The sequence below is a fragment of the Callospermophilus lateralis genome, chromosome 3 (assembly GCF_048772815.1).
Source record: "Callospermophilus lateralis isolate mCalLat2 chromosome 3, mCalLat2.hap1, whole genome shotgun sequence".
Classification (NCBI taxonomy): domain Eukaryota; kingdom Metazoa; phylum Chordata; class Mammalia; order Rodentia; family Sciuridae; genus Callospermophilus; species Callospermophilus lateralis.
This window is the reverse complement of record NC_135307.1, coordinates 88979702-89007575: the sequence shown is the minus strand read 5'-3', so window position 1 is coordinate 89007575 and position 27874 is coordinate 88979702. Positions and strand designations below refer to the sequence as shown.

General features: G+C 43.6%; 2 protein-coding genes and 1 non-coding gene across 9 annotated transcripts in view; 2 read left to right on the top strand and 1 right to left on the bottom strand.

Annotated features, from left to right (window-relative positions):
• The window catches only part of Znf106 (zinc finger protein 106), a 73403-nt gene extending 69427 nt beyond the window's left edge, over positions 1 to 3976 (top strand). For all 4 annotated transcript variants that reach the window (XM_076850626.2, XM_076850625.2, XM_076850624.2 and 1 more), the window contains one exon: positions 55 to 3976. In XM_076850626.2, the coding sequence (XP_076706741.1) occupies positions 55 to 111 (57 nt within the window). In that variant the 3' untranslated portion in view covers positions 112 to 3976. The remainder of the gene's footprint in view (positions 1 to 54) is intronic.
• Positions 3977 to 4222: 246 nt separating this feature from the next.
• Positions 4223 to 27874, bottom strand: part of Capn3 (calpain 3) — a 45830-nt gene continuing 22178 nt past the window's right edge. Inside the window, exons 3-24 of one of the 4 annotated variants that reach the window (XM_076850627.2) lie at positions 27174 to 27292; positions 25421 to 25554; positions 24513 to 24681; positions 23549 to 23692; positions 22118 to 22201; positions 21100 to 21185; positions 18850 to 18927; positions 17891 to 18051; positions 15634 to 15803; positions 15324 to 15335; positions 14488 to 14696; positions 13634 to 13670; positions 11607 to 11624; positions 9070 to 9183; positions 8040 to 8117; positions 7590 to 7647; positions 7442 to 7506; positions 6885 to 6953; positions 6720 to 6798; positions 6394 to 6510; positions 6054 to 6112; positions 4227 to 5591 (exon numbers count right to left, since the gene is read on the bottom strand). In XM_076850627.2, coding sequence (XP_076706742.1) covers positions 5565 to 5591; positions 6054 to 6112; positions 6394 to 6510; positions 6720 to 6798; positions 6885 to 6953; positions 7442 to 7506; positions 7590 to 7647; positions 8040 to 8117; positions 9070 to 9183; positions 11607 to 11624; positions 13634 to 13670; positions 14488 to 14696; positions 15324 to 15335; positions 15634 to 15803; positions 17891 to 18051; positions 18850 to 18927; positions 21100 to 21185; positions 22118 to 22201; positions 23549 to 23692; positions 24513 to 24681; positions 25421 to 25554; positions 27174 to 27292 — 2087 coding nt within the window. In that variant the 3' untranslated portion in view covers positions 4227 to 5564. The other 3 variants (XM_076850628.2, XM_076850629.2, XM_076850631.2) reach the window with 3 other exon arrangements.
• Positions 11002 to 11074, top strand: Trnaa-ugc (transfer RNA alanine (anticodon UGC)). The gene has a single exon. It is a non-coding gene; the product is annotated as a tRNA-Ala (tRNA).

Genomic DNA, 27874 nt, shown 5'->3' with positions numbered 1-27874 from the left:
CTTTCTTCTGTTCTATCACCAACTTGTCTCATAGCCCTTCTCCCTTTTCCTCAGGATGCTGCAGGACACATTGAACGACATGCTGAAGATGACAGCAAAATTGATTCATGAAGTTTTTTGCCTCCCATGTTGGGAAGTCATTACATTAATAGTTGAACTGTTTTCACATAGGCCCCTCACACTAGCCACTGTCTTCCTTTCTCCGGTGAAATGGGGAAAGAGAAAGTGGGTTAGCAGTCAGGCTAACAACTAGCATAAGTCTGGGCAGCTCTGTGGGATGATAGAGTACACTTCAAGTTCATGCTGGAGGGTTTAAACAGTCAAACAGATTTTAAGGAGCCATCCTCTGTGACTGCATGACATTTAGTGATTTATGCTGCTACCATTCTTCAGATGTTCATTAAAGATCCAGATCTTAGTTTGTTACCTAGTTTGACCCTAATCATACAAACATATTTTGTTGATTTCAGTTTGTGATTTTAAGTGTATGTTCTTATGATGGTTTAGACCTGTAGTCAGGCTTTTAAATACATTTTGTTCAAATGCTAGATTTTCAGGATTAGTTTTAATTTCTCCAGTTAAAACAACTGGATATTTAAATTGTAAGCAAATCATTTCCTTTCTTAAAAATTATGTGCAGTGTGTTTCACTATTCACCTGCTTTGTAGATGGACAGAACTTTCTTTAAATGCTAACGGACACACAGATTTTTTATAAATAGCTAGAATAACTGCTCTGTTCACTATTTTAGAAATTCAAATATTTAAGTCCCATTATGTAAGTCCTTACAAGTTGCTTTCCCTAGTGAACTTCAGTGCAAATTTTGATAAAGTGCTCAGTGTGAAGAAACATGCCAACCTAATGTCTGTCTACTTTTCTGTTTTGCTGTTAGACCTGGGTGCTACTTACTGCTACAGATATTTTCAGGCTGTTTGAACTGGAGGTGTATATTTGTCTCCCCAAATTTCTGACTCTCCAAACTTCTTGTGGGTTTGAAACCTTTTGGTTTACTTTATTGCCTACCCCCATCTCTTACTGTTGAACCCAGACTGATGGCAACCATCAAGTATTCCTTTGGACTCACAGAGTGATTTCAACCCAACTGCAGCACCCAAGATGGGAGAGTTAGAATAAAGCATCTGGATATAATTTTTAGGGCCTCAGGCAGGCTTATTAGAGACTTATTTCTGAAGCCAGTGTCTTTACTTTCACTTCCCTGCTAGCTGGGAGAGGAGAGGATTATGGTGAAAGGAAAGGCTATGTCCATTGGGAACATCCAAATCACCAAAGACTTAGTGGAACTGCTTTGTTTCTAGATTTTCTCTAGACTCTTACCAGTAAAGCTATACATATATTACTTTCTAACCTTTTGTTTCTGAATTCTCAAAACTCAGATTCTTCAGAAAGGCCAAGAAAAGGAGGGGGAGGAGCCCTGTTCACTTACTGAGCTACAGGGTGACACCTACAGTTTCTTAGGATTGCCAGCATCCAAGTTTATCCTGTTAGTGCACATGTCTTTGAGTATCCTTCCCTCAAGTTCCAGAGCAGGGGCTTCCCCAGGGGCTCATAGACAGGTGCAAGAGGGGCTGAAACTCCCCTGAAATTGTATAAAGACTAAGAATGTGGTTTTTTTTTTTTTTCCAGGAAAGGTTCTAGTGGTTGTTACTGGATCCAGAAAATGTTAAGAACTAATGTAGGAGATACTACCAGATAATGGATGGCTCCACAAGCTATTTCTGTGCTTGTGAGTGGAAAACTCTTGTTAACCACATATTTAGGTTTGCATGATGCTGTATAGAGAACAGAGAAGATCCTCTTGATAAAGTATATTTGCACTGTTTCTGTGTAGGATTAAAAGCTTTTCCTACCTCTCACCTCCATTTCCTATAAGGGTAACCAGAGAAACCACACTGTTCCGAGATTGGAAATAGTAATTTCCAGGAAAGTCTTTTTGGATTTGTTGCTAAACCTGGTCTTTTTCTCTGAACTGCAGTGACTGCATTTCCACATTGGCAGGGCAGTGTGCTAAGAAAGCTTGGTGCATAGGTGCTCTGTTCTGCCCAAGGATGTGTCTGAAACAACCATGGTGGAACTTTTGTATATCAGGAAAGGGGAATGTAAAGTGTTGGGCCGTCAAGGGGAACTTTTGAGGGTATTGCAGACTGGTAGGATAGGTAAGAAGTGTGATTTGGATTTAACTTGGTAGACTCATGTGCATGTATCTGCCTCTGGATATGCATGTGTGAAAGTTCCTTTGTATGCATATATATGGGTGCGTACCTGTGCTTGTGGTATTTTTTATTTCACAAAAGATTTCTTTGAAAAAGTGGTAGTAATGTGTTCATTTCAAGAACATGTGATATTCTAACATCAGGTTCAAGTGTTATCTAGAATGAACTGTCTAGCCCTCTGTTGAGAAATAAAGGGACCATAAGCATTTCAGTTGTTTATGGTTGTGTTATCACCTTTAAGCGCCTTAAATTATGCAAATCTTCCACTGTTTTTTAAGTTCTCCATGATATTTTTACAGCTGTCGCTTCTTTCCCCTTACAGAAGAGCTGTGGCTCAGGGTCTGTGCTGATTCTGCTGTTTAGAGGCTTCAAGAGGAAGGACATAGTTTAACAACCTGACAGAACAGGCACGTTTCTTATAAGTAATTGGAGGCCATTTGTAGAATGATTTTTAATTGTTTGTGCCTATTCTAACAGCTTAGAGCCAAGAAAACCATAAATTATTTTAGAAAGGCTGTTGAAGATCTTTCTCCTATTAAAGATGTATATGCCCTTGAGCTGATCCAGCACCCTTGGTTTCAGATTTTTTAAATATTGAATATGAATAAGAATGAAACACTTGACTGTTAAAATGTTTACTAGCATATGCTAATGTTTTAATGGCGGTTCTGATAAAATATCAGTCACTTCAAATTTTATGCAAAAGTTTAATTAAATTCAAAACATATTTTGGCATATTCCTCAGTTACAAAACAAACAGTGGAAACAAAAAGAGCGAAGAGTTATCTTGACCTGATGTTATTCAAATTTGAGAGCAAGTCATTACTTTTACACTCCTCCTTTGTGGGGAAAAAATTCTAAGAATTAGAAGTTGAGTGTTTAGCTCATTACCTACATTACAGTTTATAGACAAAACTGTTTCTGCTTAAGTGATTATTTGCTTAAAGTTTCATTTTGCTGTTTTTTCTGAACAACTTTAGTGACTTAGGCATGTGGCCAGTTTGGTGGGAGTAGAGGAATGGCATGGTATTTTTAATGGAAGAGAAGTCATTGGAAAAGACTTAAGTATATTGTAAAGTGGGATTTGGACAGCCTGTACACTCTGATTTGCTCAAATAATTGCAGTTTACATAGGCTTTCTTCTAAATTTTGATCCTGTTACCTAAGGAGAGCTCCTAGCATTATTATGAAGGCCGCATCTGCCACTTTTATAAAACAGTGGTTTCATCCCTGCCACAAGTCAGTAGGACCCTCAGGGTTTAAGAGAAGAGATCTTATGGATAGGAAAGAGGCTGTGATGGAGGCAATTTGGGCTGTGAGTTCCATACAAGCGGATGAGGAATCCTCATTTAAACCAGACCTTCTATTATAGACACCAGCTTCTAACTTCACCTTCAACCCAACTATGACCTGCTGGGTCATATAGTGACTGAAGTTTCCCAGAGTTACTCTAAATTTAAGATAGTACACCAGTGAATTGGGTACAGAGGGGGTCAAGAAAGGCTGTTGAAGATCTTTCTCCTGTTAAAGATAAATATATGCCCTAGAGCTGCTCCAGCACCCTTGGTTTCAGATTTTTGAAATATTGAATATGGGATAAGAATGAAATACTTGACCGCAGAAATGTTTATAAGCAAATAGCCTAGTCTTCTTACGTTTTGGTATAAAGCTGTGAACTTCATAACTTTGTAAAGCAAGATATAAAGCAAATACAAGAGGAAAAAATAAAGTAATTTTACTAATCAGCTGTTTACTTTTGTTACCTTGTCTCCATATTCATAGTCAACCCTTTCATGTTGGCTAGAGAAAAGAGAAATCAGGTAGAAAACACAAGATGCTTATATCATACTACCACTAATATATATCCCCCCTTGGTCTTTCCCACAAATATTATTCTTAATTTTTACTTTTACATCTTATGTCAAATTTATCCTAGATAGAATTATAAAATGCTTAAAAATTTTAAACCTAAATACATTGAAATGAGAAAAAATCACATTAAAATTACATTTAATATATGGTTTCATAATTATGTACAACATACAGTTCAGTGGTAGGGCATGAGGCCCTGAGTTCAAGCTGTAGCACTGTTTCCACTCCAAAATTTTACATAATATGTTCTTTATTTTTTTATGTCCAATACTCCAGCAGTTATTCCCCTTCTTCGTTATATGTATTAGGAACTATCTGAGTGATTCCTATGATCAAGAAATTTTAATAGCCAGGCATAAGGGCTCATGTCTGTAATCCTAGTGGCTTGGGAGGCTGAGGCAGGAGGATCAAGAGTTCAAAGCCAGCCTCAGCATCTTAGTGAGGCACTAAGCAACTCAGTGAGATCTTGTCTCTAAAATATATTTTTTTTAAAGGCCAGGGATGTAGCTCAGTGGTAAAGTGCCCCTAAGTTCAATCCCAAGTAACTAAACAAAAAAAAGCAATATATGTGACTTTTTTTCCCCCCCTGGGGATGAAAAAAAGTGCAAGGGGCACTTTACTACTAGGCTTTTTATTTTTTGAGATAGGGCCTAAGTTGCTGAGGCTGGCTTTGAACTTGCAGTCTTGCCTCAGCCTCCCAAATCACTGGGATTACAGGCGTGCACCACTGTGCCTAGCGATGACTTAAGTAGGGCTTGAGGTTTTGTGTTTGTGTTTTCTATTTTCTATTCTGAGACTAGGGCTTTCTGTAGGTGATTGAGGGCATAATTAGAATGCATTCAGCCCTGCTGGTCTACACACAAAACAAAACAAAACAGTGGAACCAGCTGTACACGTGCCTTTATTTAGATCAGTTGTTTTTTTTTTTTTTTTTTTTCCAGAATGCAGCCAAACATGTGTCTGAAAACCCAAAGTATCCAACCCTATTCCACTGGATCAGTTTACCCCAGAGAGGCCCATTCTAAACAGGCAGACCCAAGTGCAAGTTTGGTTACTGTCCCATGGATGGGAGAGTATAAAGGTGAGAGGGCTCCAGCACGAGTGAGTGGCAAGTGCAATTGGCAGATGCTTCTGCAAAAGCCTTAGTGCAAGCTAAGGGGGTAGCATTTGCCTCAGAGGTGAGGCATCTCAGAATCAGCCAACCTTGGATAGGTAGGCTACACAGCTGAGGCAGACACTTGCCTTAATGGGCAAAGGAACAAAGTTGTTTTCCCAAGGGTCAGGCTAGACATGACAGATCAAGACAGTATAGAGCAAAGTGGAGGCGGAACAAGACCAAAGAGGTGCCTGGAAACATGCTGATGCAGCTACTGGATCCTTTGAGGTAAATGACTCTAGCTATATTGGATGAAATTGAAATCCTGAGTGATCTTGCATGGCCTTGGATGAGGCCAGCCTGGTTCAAGCATACATAGTGAGCTGTAGCCACTGAAAGAAGAAGTCCCAAGATCAGAATGTAGACATGAAAAGGAAACCCCAGCCCTAGGAATCTTATGGGATGGGGAAAAAGGAACAGACCAGAAAGGTAACATGTTTATTATTTGGGAAGCTGAGGCCCCTTGTGAGCCTCTGCTAAGTATATATGTCCTGTGAACTACCTTCCCCACCAGGCTTCCTTCCTGTCCCATTCCTCCACTACCATTTGGAAGTGAGGAGCAGAGTGGGTCCATTTCTGCCTCATTAACTGCCCACCTTGAATTTTTTTAAACATTTAAAGAATATTTTTAGTTGTAGATGGACACAATACCTTTATTTTTATGGGGTGCTGAGGATTAAACCCAGGGCCTCACAAGTGCTAAGCAGGCACTCTACCACTGAGCTACAACCCCAGTCCCATCCAACTTGAATTTTATGGTGCAGGGTCAGTGTGCTGCATCTGTTATGCTTTACCTCTAGAACATTGAGTTTGATGATACCGTCTCCATCCTTGTCAAATGCATTAAAAGCTCCTGTGTAAAAGAAAACACAGGCCAGAGGCCTGTTACAGGCTCACTCCAACTTCACTACTCAATTTTCCTAAGAGGACCACGTGTTTTTAAGAGGATTATCTGCAGGCAGAGCATCACCAGTAACCCTTCCTTTGCCATCCTTTTCTAGGTCTAAAGAGGCTTTGGCCTTTGTTCAGCCTGGACAGAGTAGACTGGAAGATTATCTGGCTTCCTATTGCCAGAGCTAGCCCATGGGAGGGGGCTGGAAGTACTCTAGAGAGCAGAAGGGCAGCCCCACTTACTGAACATGCCCTCCAGCCTGACGAAGCAGCAGATGAAACTGTCGAAGTCAATGTTCATGCGTTTGTCTGCGTACCGCATGGTAATGATGTCATAGAGCTGGCTGTTGAGGTGGAATCCTGTCAAGGGGCAGGATAGAGGAGAAAAGTGAAACTGGAATTCTTAGATCCCATTCTATTTCCTCTAACCCTTTAGGTATACTGTCCTCAAAAATGGAAATGAGAAACTTTCCTTTCTTTAGTCAGGTCCTAGTAGCCTAGTCCCCTCTCCCATTCCTACATCCACTAGTTATAGTCCACATGCCTGCCACCCCCTTTCTTCCCAGCACCTGCATCATTGACAGCATTTCTCATCTCATAGCTATTGATGGTGCCAGACTGGTCTGTGTCATAGTGTTTGAAGATTTTCTGGCAATAGAAAATTTGAGGAAGGTCACACACAATCCCTAAATCAACCCTCTTTTTCATTCCCACACTTTACGCTCTCATCACACCTGCCAGGTCTTGATCTTCTTCCATAGATGATGGAACTCTTGCAGGTTCAGCCTCCCAGATCCATCTGTCTGGAGGAGGAAGGTCAGGGCTACTGGCACATAGCAAAATCCCCCTGGACTGGGAGGATGTGGCTAGGGGACTCTGCAGGGAAGGTAGCCCCATAGGAAGCCTCTACCTGAACTCCCCTACCCACTGCCCTATCCTGCTATTAACCACCCTACCACCACCACCAATAAAGTTCCTGCAGGCTTCATAACAAGCCTGCCCTCTAAGGATCCTTCATGTTTAGATAGAATTTCAAGCAGGATCTCAGGCTTGAATTAAGAGCTGGGGATGTGGCCAGCCACAACCCAGTGTCCTTCTTTCTGATTCTTTTCAGACCAGTATACAGGATGTTCTGAGTCCAAAAAGAACCAAAACAACGCTTTCAGATGTTGAGTCAGGATCTCCTTCCCTGGGCCCAAATTTGGGCCCTCTGCCTGACTAGGCATCCCTGGTTTTCCTGGCTCCTGTGGGCAGACACCAAAGGGTTGGGAAGGGTTGACAGGAAGGATACATCCATGAGAGCAATCATGCTACGGCAAGACTCCAGCGTGAACCCTTGTGTCTTCAGATCCTTGTCTGGGGGCATGGAGAAGAATGAGGAACCACTTTCAGACAACTGGACCCCTGCCCCTCCCCCACACCTAGTTTGAGTAGCTCACGCTTGTTCACAACTGTGTTAAGGACATTCTTGAGTTCATCTGCACAGATCTCCATGTCCTAAGGAGAAAAGGAGAAGAGTCCTGGTTCAAGAGTAAAGCAGCTGATAAAGCAGAGACTTTGCAAAATAAATCCCAGCTATTCGCTTTTATGAAATCCCTGTTTTGATTCTGTTATGGGAAGCTGAGGCTCTTCTGAGGAAGATGGGGACAGACAATGCACCTTTAGCTGTATAGGCCAGTGGGCAGCTAACACATAGGACAAAGGCCTCTGAGCTCCCCAGTGGATGTGTCAGTCCAAAACTCAAGGACTTGTAGGTTTCCGTCTGCATATAGTCATGCCCAAAATCCAAAATGATGTCTACTTAACAATAATGAAAGAATGGTAATTTGAACAGTCAATCAAGTAGAAAAGCAAGCTCCTGTGGGAGTCTTAGGGTTGGAAGTACTTACATCACCAGCTATCTGCTTGAAAATGCTGCGAAATTGCTGCTGTTCCTCACTTTCATAGTCTATATTGCCAGGCCGTGGCTATAGAAAACAAAGGAAAACTGGTTCACAGGAATCAGGGATTGATGGATGAATTTTGAGGAAAGCTGCTTTTGGGCCAAAGGAGCTGGAGTGCCCAAAACAGCCATAGGTGGCAGCTGGAGCTGGGCACAGGGCTAATGTTGAACATAGTAAGCTGGAGTGAAAATTATCTAGGCCTTAGCGGCTCTTCACTCCATACCTTGCTAGCCCTGACACCTCCAGCCAAAAGACACACTAGTAATGCTGACATGTAGACAGCCCCACTGATCCCACCCGACCCCCAAGCTAAAGCCTTCTCTACTGTTTTGAGCCTGTATATTTCAATCAAATAGGCCCCAAGCAGGTCAAAATTCTTCCAGCTGCCTCAGTCTCAAAAGATCCCCTCCTCCCCATTCCACTGTGTTGCTGCTCCAGGATAAGAGAACTTGGCTGTGGATTTTTCTGGGGACTTCTGCCCTTTAGCCTTACCTCCACTAAGGCTTATATGGCCACCTCTCCCTACTCCAGTAGAACCCTCCCCTGAGTTGTAAAGGACTCCATTTCTGATATCAGATCCCCTACCTTTCTACTACTATATCCCCCTCTTGTCAGGAGTTCAAGGACTAAAGACAGAAGTTGTTCGGTCTCAACTCTCAATCTGATTCTGTCTTACTCGGTCTTTTCCTCTACCGTCTGTCATTGTCCTGACTGGATAATCTCCAGTGGGGAGGTTCAGACTATAATTCCAGTCCTAGGACTAGTTTCATGTGGCAATAAACCCCAAAACATTCACCCAAATATCATCCCAAATTTTAGGGGAACTTCTGAGAGAAAAGGTCAGTGGGACAAATCCAAACATTAGATGTTAAAAAGACACCCCCCTGGAAACCCTTCCAGCCCCCATGTCCCCCCAAAGCATAGGAGGACCCCTGTTGTGTTCTAGCGACCCCATTCATGCCACATGCTCAGAAACCTGTGGGGATTTCTCTTGCTTATCAGGGCTTGTTTTGTCTTTGCCCTCCTCTGACTCCTGGTCCACACCCAGCTCCTTGTTGCTGTTTGCTCTGTCTGAAACGAAGATGATGGGCTGGAGAGAGGAGGGAAGTGGGGAGGGGCAGGAAGGAAGCAAGGATTACAGGCTGAGCAGGCACATTTAGGCATCCTCCCCCCGGAGCAGCTTTTTTCAGTGAGAAGAAAAGATCAGGGTCAGGAGCTCCTGAACCTCAGTTCAAGCTCCATCTCTGCCGCCAATAAGCTGTGCGACTAGGGAAAAGTTGCCAGGCCTCTGTGGACCTCAGATCTTCATTTTTTAATACCCACCCCATCTCTCATGGTAGTACAAAGGTAAGTACATGTGAAAATGCTACCAATGTTATAACAGCATAATCTAGGGAAGTGATTTTCAAATATTTTAGACTTTTTTCCCCAAATGGAAATAACTTCAAATTCAATTTCTCCCAGAAGTCCTGTATAAATAAAGTCTTATTAAAAGAATGGAGTTCCAGCTGGCCACAATAGTGCATGCCTATAATCCCAGCTACTGGAGAGGCTGAGACAGAAGGATGGTAAGTTTGAAGCCAGCCTCAACAACTTAAAGAAACCCTGTCTCAAAAAGAGCAGGGGGTGTAGCTCAGGCACCCTGAGTTCAATCCCCAGTAAAAACACACACACACACACACACACACACACACATACACACACACGCAGAGCTTCTCTGGTTAACCAGGACAGCTCCTTTTCCTCCGTACCCACATCACCATGGTGGCTACTGAGGAATCTCCCATCAACCTCTGGGACTTTGTAGAGTGTAGACTGAAAGAATGATTAATGGTGTGGTCAAGGCATGATCAAAACACCAACTAGCCCTGTCCCTCACATAAGAAATACTTTCACTGGCCTGTTTACTCATCTATTAATGGGGATAGTAAAACCTGGGCTTTTCTCCTGACAGGGCTTTTGTGGAGATCAAAAGAGAATGTAAGTTATACTGCATGTAAAATTATACTGCAAAAATATTAAAAATGCTACAAAATGGGGCTGGGGATGTGGCTCAAGCCACATGGCATGTGCGCGGTGCTGGATTCGATCCTCAGCACCACATAAAAATAAAAAATAAAGATGTTGTGTCCACATCTTTATTTTATAAAATAAATAAATACTTAAAAATTTTTTCTCTCTCTCTCTCTTTCTCTTTTTAAAAAAAATGCTACAAAAATATAAGGGATATTTTCAAGATATGCTCATGCAAAAGAATATGCAAAGGGTTGGAGAGCAGCTGCCATGTCATGCCAACATAGGTAGAAGATATTGCACCCATGGGCAAAGTCTGGGAAAGACTTAACTGTAGGGTTTGGGGGCTGAGTGCAGAAAACAATAAAGTAAGCAGATTCTCAGAGCAGAAAAGCAACCTGACCCACCTCTGCCCCATTGTCTTTTCATGCTGCTTGTCAAGTGGGCAGGCCTACAACTACAGTTCCCCCAGCTTCAGCACCCAGCAGGCTCTGAAGGCCCTGGCTTGTTCTTTTAAGAAAGGGGCCTTGTCCAAGCAATTGAAGCTTGCAGGGATCCAAAGACAAGTGGAAGTTAGAATCTTAAAAGGGATAAACGCCAGGAGACATGGTGCAGCCATGGAACATTCCTGCCAGAAACATGAATCCAGGCCCAAATAATGTGTGTTTAGACAACACAGACGTTGAGTATAAGAGGCTGGCACCAGAGAAGCGAGGGCAAGAAACAGGCCTTAGATGTAGTCTCCAGTTCTAATTCCCCCACTCATTATGTGTTTATTTGGGGAAATCACCTTACTTGTCTGAACCTGTACCCTCACCTGTAAAAGGGGAATAAAAACAGCACCCACTGTTTAAATACTTTATAAATAAAAATTCAAAAACCTAATTTTAGGGGCTGGGGCTGTAGCTCAGTGGTAGAGCGCTTGCCTTGCATGCATGAGGCCCTGGGTTCAATCCCCAGCACCACATAAAAATGAATAAATAAATAAAAATAAAGATATAAAAGAAACTAATTTTACCACCAGCACAGTGCTTGGTGACTGTTGGTTCTGGTCTGGGCCAGTCACTATATTTGGAGAAACCCTGTGATGGACCCACTAGCATCCCCATAAATACTAGCACCAAACCTTGTCTGATGGCCTGTGGTGGGTGGTTCAGGGCACAGGTGGAGCCAGACCACTGGACTCCAAAGCAAGCTCTGCCTCTTCCTGGCTGTGTGACCCTGGGCAAATTAGTTTGTCTGTACCTTTTCTTCCCCTCTAAAAATAGGGATAACAATGGTGCCAATCTCATAGGGTGGTTGTAAGGATTGAGTTAATCCATGGAATGCACCCAGCACAGTGTCTCAGCAAGTATCAGCTGTTACTATTACACACTCAAGATCCCAGTAGGGACACAGGGAAGGAGGGAGAGGAAGAGGCTAGTCTGGCGCATGCATCATAAGAGCATGCACACGCATGCACACACACAACTCTCTACCCACTCACCCCATTACACCCACCTTGGTTTTTTTCTTTTTCTGCATAAGAAAAGGAAACAGTAAATGCAGAATAAGTGAAAAGCAAGTTGCCAGAATGGCTGGTGGCATTGGGCTTCCCTGCATCCTGATCCTACCTAATCATCCTACCCTAATCACCTTGGGGTAAGGCTCTGGGGTCCAGATATCTGGATTACTTTGTGTCAAAAAGGAAAAATAGGTGAAGGGAGGAGAGAATTCTTTTTCCACATCTATGTCTAGAGATGTGGCTGCTCTAGCTTTGTTTTAATAATCCACTGTTGTTGAATATGGTCAGGGGAAGGGACCTTCCGGCTTTTTTTAAATGAATTTGGTAGCTGATCATGGTAGCACACACCTGTAATCCCAGTGACTCAGGAGGCTGAGGCAGGAGGATTCTGAGTTCAAGGTCAGCCTGTGCAATTTAGTGAAACCCTTTTTCAAAATAAAAAATAAAAAGGACTGGGGATGCAGCTCAGTGATAGAGTGCCCCTGGGTTCAATCTTGGGGTCAGGGGATAAGATTGGTTACTAAAACACTAAAAATGTGACTCACTCAAACTGACTTGTAAATGATTTGGGAATGACAGAAAAAAAATCTTTTTAACTTTGGAGAAAACATTTAATGTAGAAAGATTTGAAATCCAAGTTTGGGGCTTCTTTTGTAAAATTAGAAGGTCTAGTGGGCTATACTGGGCCTGGAATTCCCTGTGGTAATAATTAGGTGAGCTAAGAGTGGTTGTTCTCTGCAGCCTCCAGATTGCCATAGTTGCTGCCACTCCAGTTGTCCCTCCAACACTGAAGCCAAGTGATATGTGAGAACTGCAGACAAATATGGCAGTATTAGAGACAACCAAACCCCTACACCTGCTTGTTCTATTTCAGTTAGGTGACATGCCAACTCCCATAAGAATTTGAATGTACAACTTCTAATAAATCCTGTACATTGATTATCAGTGTCTGAAGAATAATATAGTACCAAATGCATATTTATTCTAAAACCCAATATCTGTCATGATTCTGAAAATCTGAGCACTAGCATAGGGTCAGAATCCTGACCCTGTATGTCCCGACCAGGAAGACAGTTCAGTGGTCATTTGTATTCCTATTGGCTCATGTCACACCCATTGAGCACAAGACCACTTTCTAACCAGAGCCCAAAGCCCCAAGGCAGACAGGATTTTCCTCAGTATGGAGATTCTAAGGCACAGCAACTCTGTGCTTCTGGTGTTAGGGTTCTCAGCCCTAGGGGCCTGCTTCAGCAAGGAGGTGGGGGGACCTAAGTCTGGAGTCAGATTTTGGATTTGAGTTCTAGTCCTGCCTGTCAATTATGAGCTCCATGAATGCAAGGAAGTCATTTAACCCTACTGAGCCTCTGCTTCCTTGATTCAAAGGCAGAGATAATAACCTCATCTACTTCTCAGAAAATTTACAAGGATTAAGTGAGATACCATATAGAAAAGTACCTTACAAGTCGTAAAACGTGAATAATAACCTCCATTTGAGTGCCCATGTTGTACCAGACATTTCACACATGATCTTATTGATTTAAACCCCACAAAAGCATTGCCAGGCAATCATTATCATTATCCCCAATTTTCAGAGTAGGAAACTGAGTCATAGGGGTTCTACAATTGTCCAGGTCAGGTCACCCAGGCAATAGATCTGAAGGATCCAGGTTTTGAAACTGGGTCCAGAGGTGGTGCATTTCCTTTTCTCTATTCGAGAAATCCATTGTTTTCCAACTTCATAATCCAACATTGGCTGCAGTTCTTGTTGTCATCCTTTCCTATGGCCTTGTTTCCTTCCTCTAATTGTTCAAACTACTCCCCTTTTCCACATTTCCCAGTCCCTGAACTAACTAAATGGCCTTAGGACTATGAGACCCATTACTTCTGGCCATGCCTACTAGAAGTTGCTGTAACAATCCCCTCTGCCAATACCCACTCACCCCTCTATTCCAACCTGTTCCCTGACTGAACTGGGGAAGCTGACCTTCTGACCCTTGTCACACATGAGAGCTAATCCACTCACCACTGGCCGATCCACGGAGATTGTATTTTCGACTTCCCTGTAAGAAACACAAACATGGTTTTCAGTGTCACCAGGAGCAAGCAGGAAGCAGATGGAGGATTTGCTCAGGTCATAAGGCTTCTTGGTGCCAAACTGGGACTAAACTTAAGAGAACTCCTGGAGCTAAACCTCTACCCCAGGAACCAGCCCCATGTAGGCACCATCCCCAATAGTCAAGCCCAACCACATGGCTTCTTGTTGGTATTGTCCAGAGCTCCCTAAAGGCATGACACAGCTACCTCCCCATGGACCTTGCACTTCCAGGGATATAGATCAGAGTATGGCAGGTACTATCAACATATCCGTGGTGGGCAAGGATAAGATTGGCCTTACTAGCTTCCCTTGCCACACTAACCTAAAATTTCAATCATCTCCAACATTTCCTATACCTCTTCTTTATTTTGTTTTTATTCCTTTATCAACTCCCAAATCTAGCATACTACAGTGTGTGTATATTTTATATATATTAAATATATATATATACATTTGTTATTGTTGTTGTTGTTTCCTATCCGTTGTTTTTTCATACCAGCTGTTAGATTTCATGAAAGCGGGGATTTCTTTCTGTTTAATTCACTTCTCTATCCCTAATGCCTAAAAGACCAGAGACACAGTAGGTACTCAGTAAATATCTGTAAGATGAATGAACCAACAAATGAGGGAGAAGTGACATAGGAGTGGGAAAGAGATGCAGACTGGCCAATATGTCCCAGGGAACCTTGAATAAAACAATCCAATTTCTTCCTGCCTCCATTATGTGGAATGAGCCATGTAAGCTTTTAGGGATAGGAGGGGAAAGTCAGGTTGTTACTCACTCAGATAGATTCCGCTTTTCAGAGAAGACCCGGAGGATGAATTCCCCCTCCTGATGGGGCTCATAGGTGGAGGGCACAATGACATACTCGCTGGGAGGCAGGCGGAAGCGCTGGGACACCTCCCGCATGTTAATGTAGGTTTTGCTCCTGGCCTTGGAGGCGTTATAGAGGAAGAAGTCCTTCTGCAGGTGCTGCTTGTTCCCATGCATCTGGGGGACAGAAGAGCCTGTGGAACCTGAGCCTCTTGGGAGGGCTGTCTTATCTGGTTCACAGTTCACTCCAGAGGTCCCTTCCCAACTCTGTGGTCACCCATTCACAGTCTCCCCCTACCTACTTCCAATTCCCAAGGCCTCAAATAGCTTAACATCACTGGAGCTCCCTACCTCACTTCCTTTTCCTTTTTTGTGGTGATTCAGAAGTGAAGGTCAAGTCTATTGTTCCCACACACAGGGCCACTTACCAGAACTGCTGCTTGTCTGCTCCGAATCCCCTCAGGCTGGGAAGGACCCCAAAGAAGCAGAGGGGCCTTGGCTGGGTTCTGAGGGAGGTGATTCCTCCATCCAACCCCTCAGAACATGTCTGTGTGACTCTGCTTGTGGGTGTGTAGTTGCGTGGGTATGAGTATGTGAAGGTGTATGGTAAGAGGGAGAAAGTGCACATCTTGGGGGTGCAGTATCCTGAAGCACTTTCTCTGCAGATGAAATAATGTGGGCAGGGCCCTCTCCTATCATAGTTCTGCCCACAAACCCCACCAGGATGCGTCTCGGTGAGCCACAGACAGACTCAGGACCCCCAGGGAATGCTGCACACAACTGCTGGCGCTGCCACTGCTATACCTCTTTGGGAACCTTGAGGAGAAACAGGAAAAAAAAGACATATCAGATCTGAATGAGGATAAATAGTTGGCAGAAGGGAAGGCCAGCAATGACAGAAATGTAGAATATGACTCCTTGTGAAGCAGGCCAGACCCAGCTCCTCTCTACTGTACCCCCTGGAATTTCCTGCTTGTTAACAAACACAAGTGAGCTTGATAACAGGAGTTCTGGGGTTCACTCCGTATTAGGGAAGCTACAGGACCCTTTTGTCCCCCAAATCCTTCTTGTTAGAAAGGTGTTTCCTGGACTGAGCTGGTCAGGGATTGCATACCTCGTAGATGGCGAAGCCAATGGTGAAGAGATTGGCCCCCAGTTTCCGGTCCTTCCGCCTGTTCTTCTGCATCAAGGCCACCAGGAAGCTGCAGATCACTTCAGAGTCATCAGGGTCATCGTCCTCCTCCAGGAGCTTTAGGCGGTACTGTGGGTTGGTCCAGAAAGTGTCTATGTCCCCCAGAAAAGAAATGTATATTCAGATCTGCCTCTTAGAGAAAGGGCAGGAGGAAAAATGAGACAGACACCTTATTCATCTCTATCCACCATGTGATGATAAATTTAAGGTGCCAATTGGATTAAAGAACATCTACAGAATTGGTAAAGCATTATTTCTGAGTGTGTCTGTGAGTGTTAACAGAAGGAATTGGCTGTGTGTTGGTAGACTAAGTGGGGTGGGCACCCTCTGATCAGCTGGGGGCCCAAATAGGACAAGAATATGGCAAGAAAAGAATTCTCTCTCTCCCTTTCTCTAGTTGGGATACTCTCCTGTTCTTAGACATCATAATTCCAGGCTCTCTGACCTTTGGGATCCAAGACTTATACCAGTATCATCACCCACTCCCCCTGCCAGTTCCCTTCTTTGACCTTGGACAGAAAATTATACCACCAACTTCCTGCTTCTTGGGCCTTCCAACTTGGACTGGACCACACTTACTGGCATCCAAGGGTCTCCAGCTTACATATGGCATGTTGTGGAACTTCTCAGCTTTATTATCATGTGAGCCAATTCCCCTAATAAATCCTCTGTCTATCCATCCATCCATCTGTCTATCACCTATTCTATTGGTTCTTTTTCTCCAGAGGACCCTAATATGCCCTGCATTTAGGTGCTTAATAAATATTTGTGGAAAACATGATTTAAGTATTTGTCTAAATATTTGGTGGGTGGAGTCTCTACTTTTATCAGATGGAACCACATTGATTGGATGTGTAGTTTCTCTTTTTCTCTGAACTCTGATTTTCAGCCTTTGCTGATGGCTTTGCTTTCCTTACCTGCACCACAAATGTTGTTGAGCCCTGGGATCTGGTTCTAGACCTCTCCTCTCATCTCCTGTCTCCCTAGGCAGTCTCCCCCAATTCCACTTTTTAATTGTTCCCTATATACTGATGGTACCTGAGCTAGTCTCTCTTCTGACTCTCTTCTTTCCTTCCTTTTTCTCTCTCCCTTCCTTCCTCAAACATTTAAGAGTTCTTATCATGTAATTCTCTAATACAAATTATTTGTTTATTTATTTATTTTTGTGGTGCTGGGGATTGAACCCAGGCAGGGCCTTGGGCATATAAGGCAAGCACTCTACCAACTGAACTATACCCCTAGCCCAATACAAATCTTCATCTGAATATTGGATAGGGACCTCAAACTTGTCATGTCCCAAACTAAAGTCCCCTTCTCATAACCTCACAACCAATCCATCTAAAACAAACAACTTGCTGATATTTTTTCCCCCTGAGTGTGTCTTCTATTGTCTTATATTGCAATGTTGACACCATCTGCTCAGGTCCCTACACTGGGAATCAACCAACCAATCTACCTTCCTTTCTTTCTCTTTCTTTTTTTCCCCCCTTTTTACTGGGGATTGAACTCAGGGGCTCTTAACCACTGAGCCACATCCCCAACCTCTTTTCTATATTTTATTTAGAGATAGGGTCTCGCTGAATTGCTTAGGGCCTCACTAAGTTGCCAAGGCTGGCTTTGAATTTGTGATCCTCCTGCCTCAGCCTCTTGAGTTTCTGGGATTACAGGCGAGTGCACCATGCCCAGCACCCTTTTTCTTTACAGTACTGGGGAATCAAACCCAGGGCCTCACATGCTAGGTAAGGGCTCTATCACTGAGCTATACTCCCAAACCTGCTCTGGACATCTTGAAATCATTTTTCATTCTTCCCTCCCTAAATTACCTAATATACATTCCCCTAAATCTGCCTTCTCCCCTCCATCTCTGCAGCTACTGACTTGGTTCCAGGCCTTAACATCTCTGACTTTGAACAACCACAGTAGCTGCTAACTTTGTTCTCCACTAGTATCCTCAACATGACCAACACAGTATTGTTCTGACAGTTTCCTGCTTAAATGTTATTACCAGCTCCCTATTGCAAACTCCACAGCATGGCAGTTTCCTTCTCAGTAAATAAACAGGATTTCATAAGATAATAGACGTCTGGAGCTTTGCAGAGACTCAGAAAATAATCACTGATATGATTCTACCTTGAACTTGTTCTGCTTGGACCCTTCCCCCATCAAGAGTATCTCCCACCTGGAAAGTTGCGGCAGCCTCCAGCAGAGCAGCCCCTCACCCAGCGGCCCTCATTCACAGACACTGTCCAGGTCTGAAGCTTGTCAGACTCCAGGGCATCAGCCGTGAGGTTGCAAATCTCCAGCTTTGTAAAATGGTAGATGAAATCCTCATATGACATCCTGATGGGTTGAAAGAAGAGAGATCCATATAAGAATAGGTCAGAAGAGGCTGGGAATGGGAAGACTCCAGGCTGACACAGGACAATAAATTAGTTCAGAGGAACTTGATCAATGTCCCGGAGAAGCCTGCCTTTTCTTTTTAGGGTACAATGTCAGTTTTAATGCGTCTACCCCAAACTATCCTCAAGTCTTCTAGTAATGACTCAAACTCATGTATGCTTGATGGAGGAGTTAGATGAAATATTAGTTATCTAAAAGCTTGTCGTGTCCCATGTGTCCCTCTACAGCATACCAGGCAGAGTACCAGGCCCAAGGGAAAGAGAACCTTTGGAAAAGGATGAAAAATTAAGCAAAGAATTTAAGGGTGACAAGCCTTATAAATAAATGAATCTCGGTCCTGGAGGAACTAAGAGAGCCCTGAAGAAAGTTCCCTTTAAGCTGAGACATGAAGGCTGAGTAGAGATGATCTGCGTGAGGGTGAGGGTAGCATTAGGGATCAGGGCAAGTAGAGCTTCCCAGGCTCAGAGGAGAGCGATGTTAAAGCCAAGGAACAAGTGTGGCTGGAACAAGATCTGTATTATGCTGCCCTGGTCCTGGACTCAGTCATCACTATGACCTGACTGTGGTTACTGTGACCAGAACCTCATTGTTTCTGGCCCTCTAGCTGAAGGAAGAGAACAGAGCCCCAATCACCCAAGAACTGAAATCCGATAGCATCTGCCTAGGGACTGAGGTCTGATATTTGACCTTCCTTCCCTGTCCCTTACCCCTTCTGGGTCCTCTGGGTCCTGGACTCACCAGAACTCTCCATCCTCAGTGACCTGGTGCTGCAGACGGGCCTTCTCATCTTTGTCCACAAAGCTCCAATCCTTCCAACTGGTGGAGAAATGGAGGGATTGTGGAAGGAGAAAGAAGGGAAAGGCCTGAGGTGTGTTGGGACAGGAGATATCAGGGAAATAGAAAGTTGAAGTAGCAGCCTATCTCCAAATTGTAGCCAATGTGAGCCATGAAAATGCTGGTCTGACCTGTCACCCCCAGTGAAAAATTATAATTTCTTCCTGCTATCCTCAAGATGAAGACCAAACTCTTTAAAGAGTATATGAACTGTAGCCTTCTCTAGCTGAATATTTTTTCACACTTTAAAGATAAGAGCTAAACTCTTGGGGTGGGGCTAGGGCTATAGCTCAGTGGAAAAGCACTTGCCTAGCATATGTGAATCAGTAGATTTGATCCTTAGTATCACATAAAAATAAAATAATTAATCTATCAAAAAAAAAAGAGCTGGACTCTGCAAATAGACAAACTGAGATTCTCCTTTAATAACAGATCTAGCTGTGTAACCTTGGGCAAGTCATTTAACTCTCATCAGGTTCTGTTTCCTCAACTGCCAAAGGGAAATGATTACATTATCATCTCACAGGCTGAGTAGACGAAATCACGCAATGCTATATAAGAAACCGAGCTACTAAGAAAAAGACCAAGCATGGAAATATCTTTTTTTTCCCCTCTTCTGTCAGGAAACATTCTAGTATCATGTTTCTGAGGCTGGGAAGTTTTTTACAGACTCTCACTGCAAGTGGGAAGAAAAAAATTAAAAAGCACATTTGTGTTTTAGGCTTTCTGAGAAGAATTAAGCTAAATTGGGTTCTGGAAATGCTTAGAGTCCAAAATTACTGAAGGAAAAATGGAGATTCCTGAGGCCAGAAGAAGGGACATGGGCTGGAGGAGTCTCCTTGAGTGACCAAGGGCTGGGCACCACTTGCCAGCAATGGAGAGATCAGCAGGAAGTGAATGAAGTCTGGACATCAAACTGAGCCTGAAAAGCACAGGCCAGTGGAGTAGACAACGATGGTGGTATCGAGGGCCTTTCCAGAGTAGAGAGCCCCATTCATAATCACTCCCTCCAAGCATGTCTACATTTCCCATCCAACCCAAACTAGTCAAGGGCTCCCTCTTTGTGATCCTTACCACAGCAATGGTCTCAATTTATTAGTGCATGTCTGTCTGTTTTTTGGATGGGCAAGGCGTTTGTCTCTGTGTTCATTTCTACATCCTCAGACAGTATCACGGGGCCTGGCAGATATTACCAAGGAGTAAGGATTTGTCACATGGACAAATGAAGCAATGCATGTGAATGTGAATAGGAGAAGGAAGGGAAGAACATAAAGTCAACAACTTATCACAGACTATCAAGAGAGGCTGCCTGCTCACAGAATATCTCCAGTGCCTACATCTGTGCCTCCTATGTATAGTTGGTGTTCAATAAACATTTGCTAAAGGAATGAATAACTGAAATAAACAGTTAATTTTAGTGCAATGGGATAAAAGGTGTTAGGCACTCTAAGCACAGGGCCCCACAGGACCTGGGTTTGGTTCTTAGCTACTGAGTCCTGCTATCACCTCCTAGGAATAAAAAGAGACTCAAGAAGCCACCTGCCATTCAGCAGAGACAACCCTGAACCAGTGATTGAGTGGGACTGTAGAGGTGTTGTAAATGTTCTGTATCCTTCACATAATAACTTTTCCATATTTTCTATTTTTGATGCCCCTGGTTTATTCCTTTAAGTGATAAATAGTAAAATTCTTTCAGAGGGGATTGTGTACCTTTGTATGGTGACAGAAAGGGAGAGAGAAAAAAGTTTCAGCACTAGGTAAGCATGTTCCAGAAACTGTTACATTTACTTCTTATAACATCCACAAGTGTTTATTGTTTCCATTTTACAGATAGGACAAAGAGACAAGAAGGGAAATCACTTATCCAGTCCATACCCCTGACTTAAGACTCCGTTCCTGCCTGGGCCTGGCCCAAGCTTTCTGGAAGCCTTCCTTTCCAGTTTACTGACCATCAGCAACTTCTCTGTGTCCCTGGCATCCCTGCTTTACTCCCAGTCCTTCCCTGAAGCCCACATCTGCACCTTCTTCTCTGAATGATGGCCATTGGTTTTGAAGGTGATATTACACCCAGCAATCATAGTATTCTCATGGCTCAGTTCCCAGTCCAGCCTTTCCCAGACCCTGTTTCCATCTTCCAAGGGTTCCCTCACTTACCCATCACTCCAAGAGCCATTCCACTCTACCTGGCCCCAGGGGTTCCTCAGCCGCACCAGCTTCACTTTTTCACCTTTGAACAGGGCCTTGAGCAAAGTGAAAAAGTTCTCATGCTGTGGAGCCTATCTAGAAAGGGGAGCATCTGTCCTGCCCTGAGGGCTGGGATAGGGATGGAGAGATAATCTGTTCTGGGGACTGTCCTGCCTGTGAAATGTTAGGGTGAGGGGTCAAAACCTTAGGACTAGGTGGCTCAGTAGCGCAATGGATAGCGCATTGGACTTCTAAAACCTTAGGACTGAGTCAGAAGGAGTTAGGGCCTGACTGTTGTCTTACCATCTTCTAACAAGTGACTTTCCTAGAGAACATCCTAGGCCATTATGAGCTTCAGAGGAGGAACAAACATTAGGGTTCTGTACTAGCTTATACACATTAGGTATCTGTGTGACTTTTAAAAAAGCCATCTACTGCCTGAGGAACTACAGACAAATGCCCCCTCCAGTTGGACCATTTAAAAAAAGATGCCTGTCCTCCAGGTGGCTCCCATGGGCTGAAACGGACAAGAGCCCCTCTCTATCCATCCCTCTGTCTGAGCACAATCTGTCCATCTGTGTGCAATGGGCCTGACAAGGTTTCTATCTGTGACATACCAGGAAAATCCAGAATTCCCAGAAGGAACAAAACATTCTAACTGTTTGAACATGAGAGAACAAAAAACACAACAGGAGACTACCGTTGTAGAACCAAAGCATTAGTTCTATTTGTTCCTTGGAAATTTGGGGAAAATTATCATCTTTAACATTAAAAGAAAAGATAAACTGAGCACCATCTGAGGCAAGGTCCCCCCCTACCAGTTCTCAAAAGCCTCCCCACTCCCAGGTGCTTCGCTTGTACCTTGAGTGGAATTCCCTGATTTGGGGCAAGCTCTGTGGATAGGGAAGGGGCACAGACAGCTAAATCCCAACTTTAGGAGGTCAATTCAAGTAGGTCCCCATACCCCACCGAGCCCCAGCTGTCTCACCTCCTCCAGCCCAGTGACGGAATAGGCATGACCTTTGACCAGCCCGCAGGCCATTCTTGTCTCATACTGAACAGGAACAATTGTCTGTGGAGCAATAACCAGGCAGCCTGTTAGGAGTTAGGGGAGCAGAAGTTCTGCTGCCTGGAGAGTAAGTTCATATAAGTCCATTTTCTGGTTTCTGTGAGGACAAGAACTACTTTACTCCCTGAAAGTATGCCTGATGACCAGGAGCAGGGGCCCCACTTGCCCTTTAAGAGCATCAAAAAGACAGCCCCAGAGCAGCTGGTCACTCTGAGAAGGTTCTGCCTGGACTACCAAATAACAAGGTAGACATTGGGATGCAAGGTGGGTGACAGCAATTTTGTTCCTCCTTTATGGCCCCCTTAGGATTCTTTAAAGGAAGAAGGTGGAAATCTGGGGTTGTCCTAGATTTGGGGTTCCTCCTTCCCTTGAGCCCATCCAGGATTGACTATTCCTAGAAAAGGGGCTTAATGAAACATATAGGTCTAAGCTTTTCTCTTTACATCCCCTCATCTCCTTCACACCCACCTAGAAGATGATATTCAAGAAATCAAGAGTCACAGCTTCCAGGGATAGATTTCTTAGGAGATCCCTGTTCAGAAATTAATGTGCTTAAGAGTGCAGGGATAGCTGTTCCATGTGCAGAAATATTTGAGTTGCAGCCACAAAGAACCTTGGCAGAAAGGTTGGACTGCCAAGGCCCAATGAATGCTAAATAGACTGCCTAGGTGTCACAGTCTTGGAAGCACAGCAGATTCAAGGGGAGATTCCTGGACCCATATTGGGCTTAGTAAATATAATAGCTGCATATTGGGATATTGTGCTTGAGTAAAAAAGTTATAGGAGAATACTTATTAGCATATTAAGAATATAAAAACTAATGAAAAAAGCAGGCTACAAAGAAGTATAAAAATATGACAAGATTTTTAAAACAAAAATGTAGATTATATGCATAGAAGAATCCCAGAAGGACATTTATCAAATGTTAAGAATGATTATTTTTTTTGAAAATTTTAATATTTATTTTTTAGTATTCGGTGGACACAACATCTTTGTTTGTATGTGGTGCTGAGGATCAAACCCGGGCCGCACGAATGCCAGGCGAGCGCGCTACAGCTTGAGCCACATCCCCAGCCCAAGAATGATTATTTTTAAATGGGGAAAATATAGGTTGAATTTTCCTCTATACTTTTCTGTTTGACTCAGTCTTCCATGAACATGTAGAACTTTTGAAAGTATTAGAATGTAAGGTCTATGAGGAGGGAGACTTTGATTTCTTCACTAGATTATTAAACAAAGGGGAGAAAATTTGCTTCATTTGCAGTGGTTGCGAAGGAGAGTCTGACAGCAGCAGGGGAGGGTCATGTAGCTTGCGGATTGGTCTATTTTGACAGTGGGAGTCATACACACCCGTGTAGGTCTGTCATCTGAGCCTCTGGGGTCGAGGTCTGAGTCCCTGAGCAGCGAATTATCCATATTCCTCACCATCCGTGCAATCAACTCCCCCATGTTCAGACCAGAAGGAGAGGTTCCATAGGTCATGTTTGTGCCATCCTGAGGCCCGCCAAGAGTGTGGGGGACAACCCAGGAGAGGGGAGAGAACAAACAAAGGGGGGTGGAAAGGGAAGGATATAGAAATAAGGGAGGGGACAGACAAAGGAAAAGAGGAGAGATCAACAGAGCACGAATAGAGAAAAGATGGAGAAAAGTGATACAGAAAGCAAATGTTCATCTAATTTAGCCAACTTGCCTTCTAAGCCTTTCTATCTATTGGGAGTGTTGGGCAAGAAGGGAGCAGGAATTAATTTGGGCCCCTTCCTCTGAAATGGAAACTACCAAGACTACATTGAATAGCCCTCAGGAAAGGTGTGTCTCCTGAAACTCAGGAGCCCTGGGCATGATCTGCCATCTCCTTGCCGTTGGTTCCTGTATCTATCCGTTCATACCACCTTCTTGCACTGAGAGGCTGATCTTACAGATAAAAACACAAAGCCTATGTTTCAAGCAGTCATTGTGGTCAAGGCCAAATGACTAGGAGGCTTTCTTAAGGAAATGACTGGTGAGCCCAGGCCCATAGTCAAGGATGAGGCCAACTTATGGGGCAAGTTTGCACTGAGCAATTCAGACAAGAGAGGCCTCCACGACATAGGCCTCTAGACCTATTTCCACCTAAATTTCAGGGTTTAAAATGTTCTTGCCCAATTTTTTTTATTGAAATTTTTCAGGAATAACACTCTTTAAAAATTCCTCATTTTCAAAGTCAAGAATCTGCTTCTGATTCTGAAAACTTTCATTATGTCTCAGATGGAAGCTTGATATTGCTATTAACTGAGTGAAAAGCTTCCCTGCCCTGCAACCCACACCACAGACTTACATCAATGGAGCAGCCCATGAGGGAACCTCTCTCAATGGCTTTCCTCATAATCTTGTACATGTCTCTGGGAGCATCCTTGATCTCAAAAAACTCTGTCACCCCTCCTGTGAAGTCCTCCATGGCTTCTGTGGTGTTCCCACCTTTCAGGGCTTCATAGGAACCATGCAGCCTTGAAGAAAGGACAAAGACCAACCTGGAGTCACAGAGTTCCAAGAAATATGACCAGGTCCCTTTGCCCCCAGAACTTTACTCTTAAGATCCTGTAATATTCTCTCATTTCCCAATAGTTCTATGAACTAATGAAACAATATGACTGTCTTTCTTCACAACAAAGCTGAACTCAAGAAAAGAGGACACAAAGAGCTAGAAGCACTGGCAGTGGAACCCAGCTATTCTATATGCTGAATCTTGAGGTAGGGCTGAGTTAAAGCCAATAGCAGTGGGAATGGAGCTTCTAAGTTGAGAGACAGTATGGTGTTATTATGAATATGCTACAACCCCATCTATGAGTTCATAAGATGGAGACAAGTAAAAATTGTAGGGTCTGAGTTCTAGAGATACAATGCTCTGACCAATGACTTTCAACACCATCAGGAAGGTAGAATTAAAAGAGTTCACTATGGAAAGCTAAAGCTAAAGGTTTCTTACACAAATCTTCATTTCACCCCCTTTTTTTTTTTTTCTTGGTGATGCTGGGGATCAAACCCAGGGCCTTGTGCATATGAGGCAAGCACTCTACCAACTGGGCTATATCCCCAGCCCACTTATCTCTTCTCTTAAACTTAGTATTCTTGGAGATGTCACAGCTGAATTCCCACAATACATATGAACATAAACACATGCATCCTGCTGTGACACCTGGGCTCCCTCGCCTCTCATCTGTCTTACATTCTATAGTATTGCCTTACTTAGCATATGCCTTCTCCAGCAGAGCACTCCAGAACTCATTGCGGTGGTTGGATTTGGTGAAAACCAGTTGATTGTTGTACGTTGGCAGACAGTCATCAACAACCACATCCACCCAGTCTCCATAGCGCCAGAACTGCACAGAAGCATGAAGCACAGGGTCATATACTCAGATTACCATTAGGACATATGCTTGTTCATCCCATTTTGAGTTTGTGGTGTGTATATCTATTTCTAGTTGTATTGTGACCTTCTTGAGGGCAGGAAGTAAGTTATAGACCACTTAATCTCTTCCACAGAGTACAGCCCAATACTGGGTACAGCAGGTACTCAATGTCATGTTAGGATTTGAGATTTTCATTCCCCAGCCTAAGAGGTCTGGAGCTGCAGCTGAATATGCATATTTTTAGGTGTCCCAGATGATTCTCAATATGTAGCCAAGATTGAGAACTCCTGTGATCAGGGAAGGCGTTGTACTGATACTGATTTATGCATTCCCGGCACACACCCCACCATGCTTTTGGTGGTATTGAGGATTGAATCCAGTGTCATTAAGCTATATCCCCAGCCCTTTTTATTTTTGGTCTTGAGTTTGAGACAGTTCTCACTAAATTGACTGAGTTGATCTCAAATTTGCAATCTTCCTGCCTTAGCTTTTGGAGTTGCTGAGATAACAGGAGTACACCACCATGCCTGGCTGATTTATGTATTTCTTGATAACAAACTGAAGAATAATCAAAATGGAAAATGAAAGTGACTGAAAATAGACTCTGGCTATAGTAGAAATATTGTTCGATCATTTCATTTCTGGACATCCTTTAATGAATAAATGAATTTAAACTGAAAAACACCAAATGTGTAGTTTAATCTCCCTTCAATGGTACTTTCTTCCTCATTGAAAAGAAGACAAAAATCTGTCTGGTCTTTGTGTTTATGGCCCTTTAGATATGAGACCCTTTAAATGTCAGAGAGAAACTGGTAGTTTGATGGCACAGGGAAGACATATTTCAGGGCCTGGTTTCCATTCCCATTCAGAAGCCAGCAGGATGCAGAACCTGAAGACAGACCCTATCTGAGGCCTTCAGTGCTGAGGTACAAGACAGCAGGCATATCAACTGATTTCAGGATACTGAGGAGCCATCAGAACTGGAGCAGACTCCTCAGAACTCCAGAAAGTACCAGATCCCCACATGCAGAATTCACTTTAGTTCTGGTTCAACACCAGGATTTGGCTCTTGTTACTAAGATGATTTGAACTCAGAATATTTCCAATGGCTGAATGGTTCTAGAATTAAGAGACTTAGTTCTGGACCAAACCAGAATCATGATCCCCAGATGAACTACAAGTTTCTTCCAGGCTCTGGAAGGGGCAAGTGAAACATTTAAAGGGCAGAAAGTAAAAAGAGCTGTAGTTCATGAACCAGGAATTCTGACAGAGCCCAAAGGGGCCTACGGCTTCCCAGAGCTAATGTCTCACGGGCCTACTTGAGAAGGCCTGCTGGCAATAACACGGTAGCCAGCCAGCTGAAGGGCAAAAATAGACCCGTTAACAGCAATGTCTTCCTGGCATTCTGGGGTGCAGTGGAAGGTATGTGGGGCCCAGGGGTCAGAGATAAACACCTGCTTTCTCACAGGCTTGAAGCATTTAGGGGTTGCTGCCCACTGCTATAGCTGGGTGGGTGGAAAGAACCTTTTATGAAGCTGGAAGTGGTGGGGGCTACAGCTGGCCCTCTTACCATACTCTCATAACCTCACCTGGAAATGGAAGATTCCCGCATAGTTTTCTGTGAAACTTTGATCGTGGGGTATAACTCGGAAAAGAAGCCGCTCATTTAGGGTCAGGCAGGCAATGGCTGCAAGAAACCAGCAGTCCCCTGCAGGCAAAAACATGACACAGGTTTCATGTGGGACCTATCTGTCCCTCCAGAGAAAAGAAGACCCCATCCCAGCCAGATACTCTGTTTTGCTGAAGAATGGAGAGTCACATGGTGCCTCCTTTCCTGCTTCCAGATTAGACCTTATGGAAGTGTCAAATCAGGCAAGGAGCATTTGACAAGAACTCCTTGACAGTATGATCAACAGAGCAACTTACTTTGGGTGTTTTTCTAAAGGCTGTAAACAATTCCTCCTTTTGAAAAACAAACTGACTTCTATTTTGGACCTCAATAGAGGCAAAGCAATAGATGATCATAACTAGATTGGTTTTTGTTTGGGTTTGGTTTTTTTTTAGTACCAGGGATTGAACCCAGGGGCACTCTTAACAACTGAGCCAAATCCCCAGTCCTTTTTATGTTTTATTTTGAGACAGGGTCTTGTAAGTTGCATAGGGCCTCACAAAGTTGCTGAGGCTGGCTTTGAACTTGTGAGCCTCCTGTCTCAGCCTTCTGGCTGCTGGGATTATAAATGTGCACCACTGCACCTGGCTGGGTTGTTTTTCTTGGTAGGAAATTTTCCCT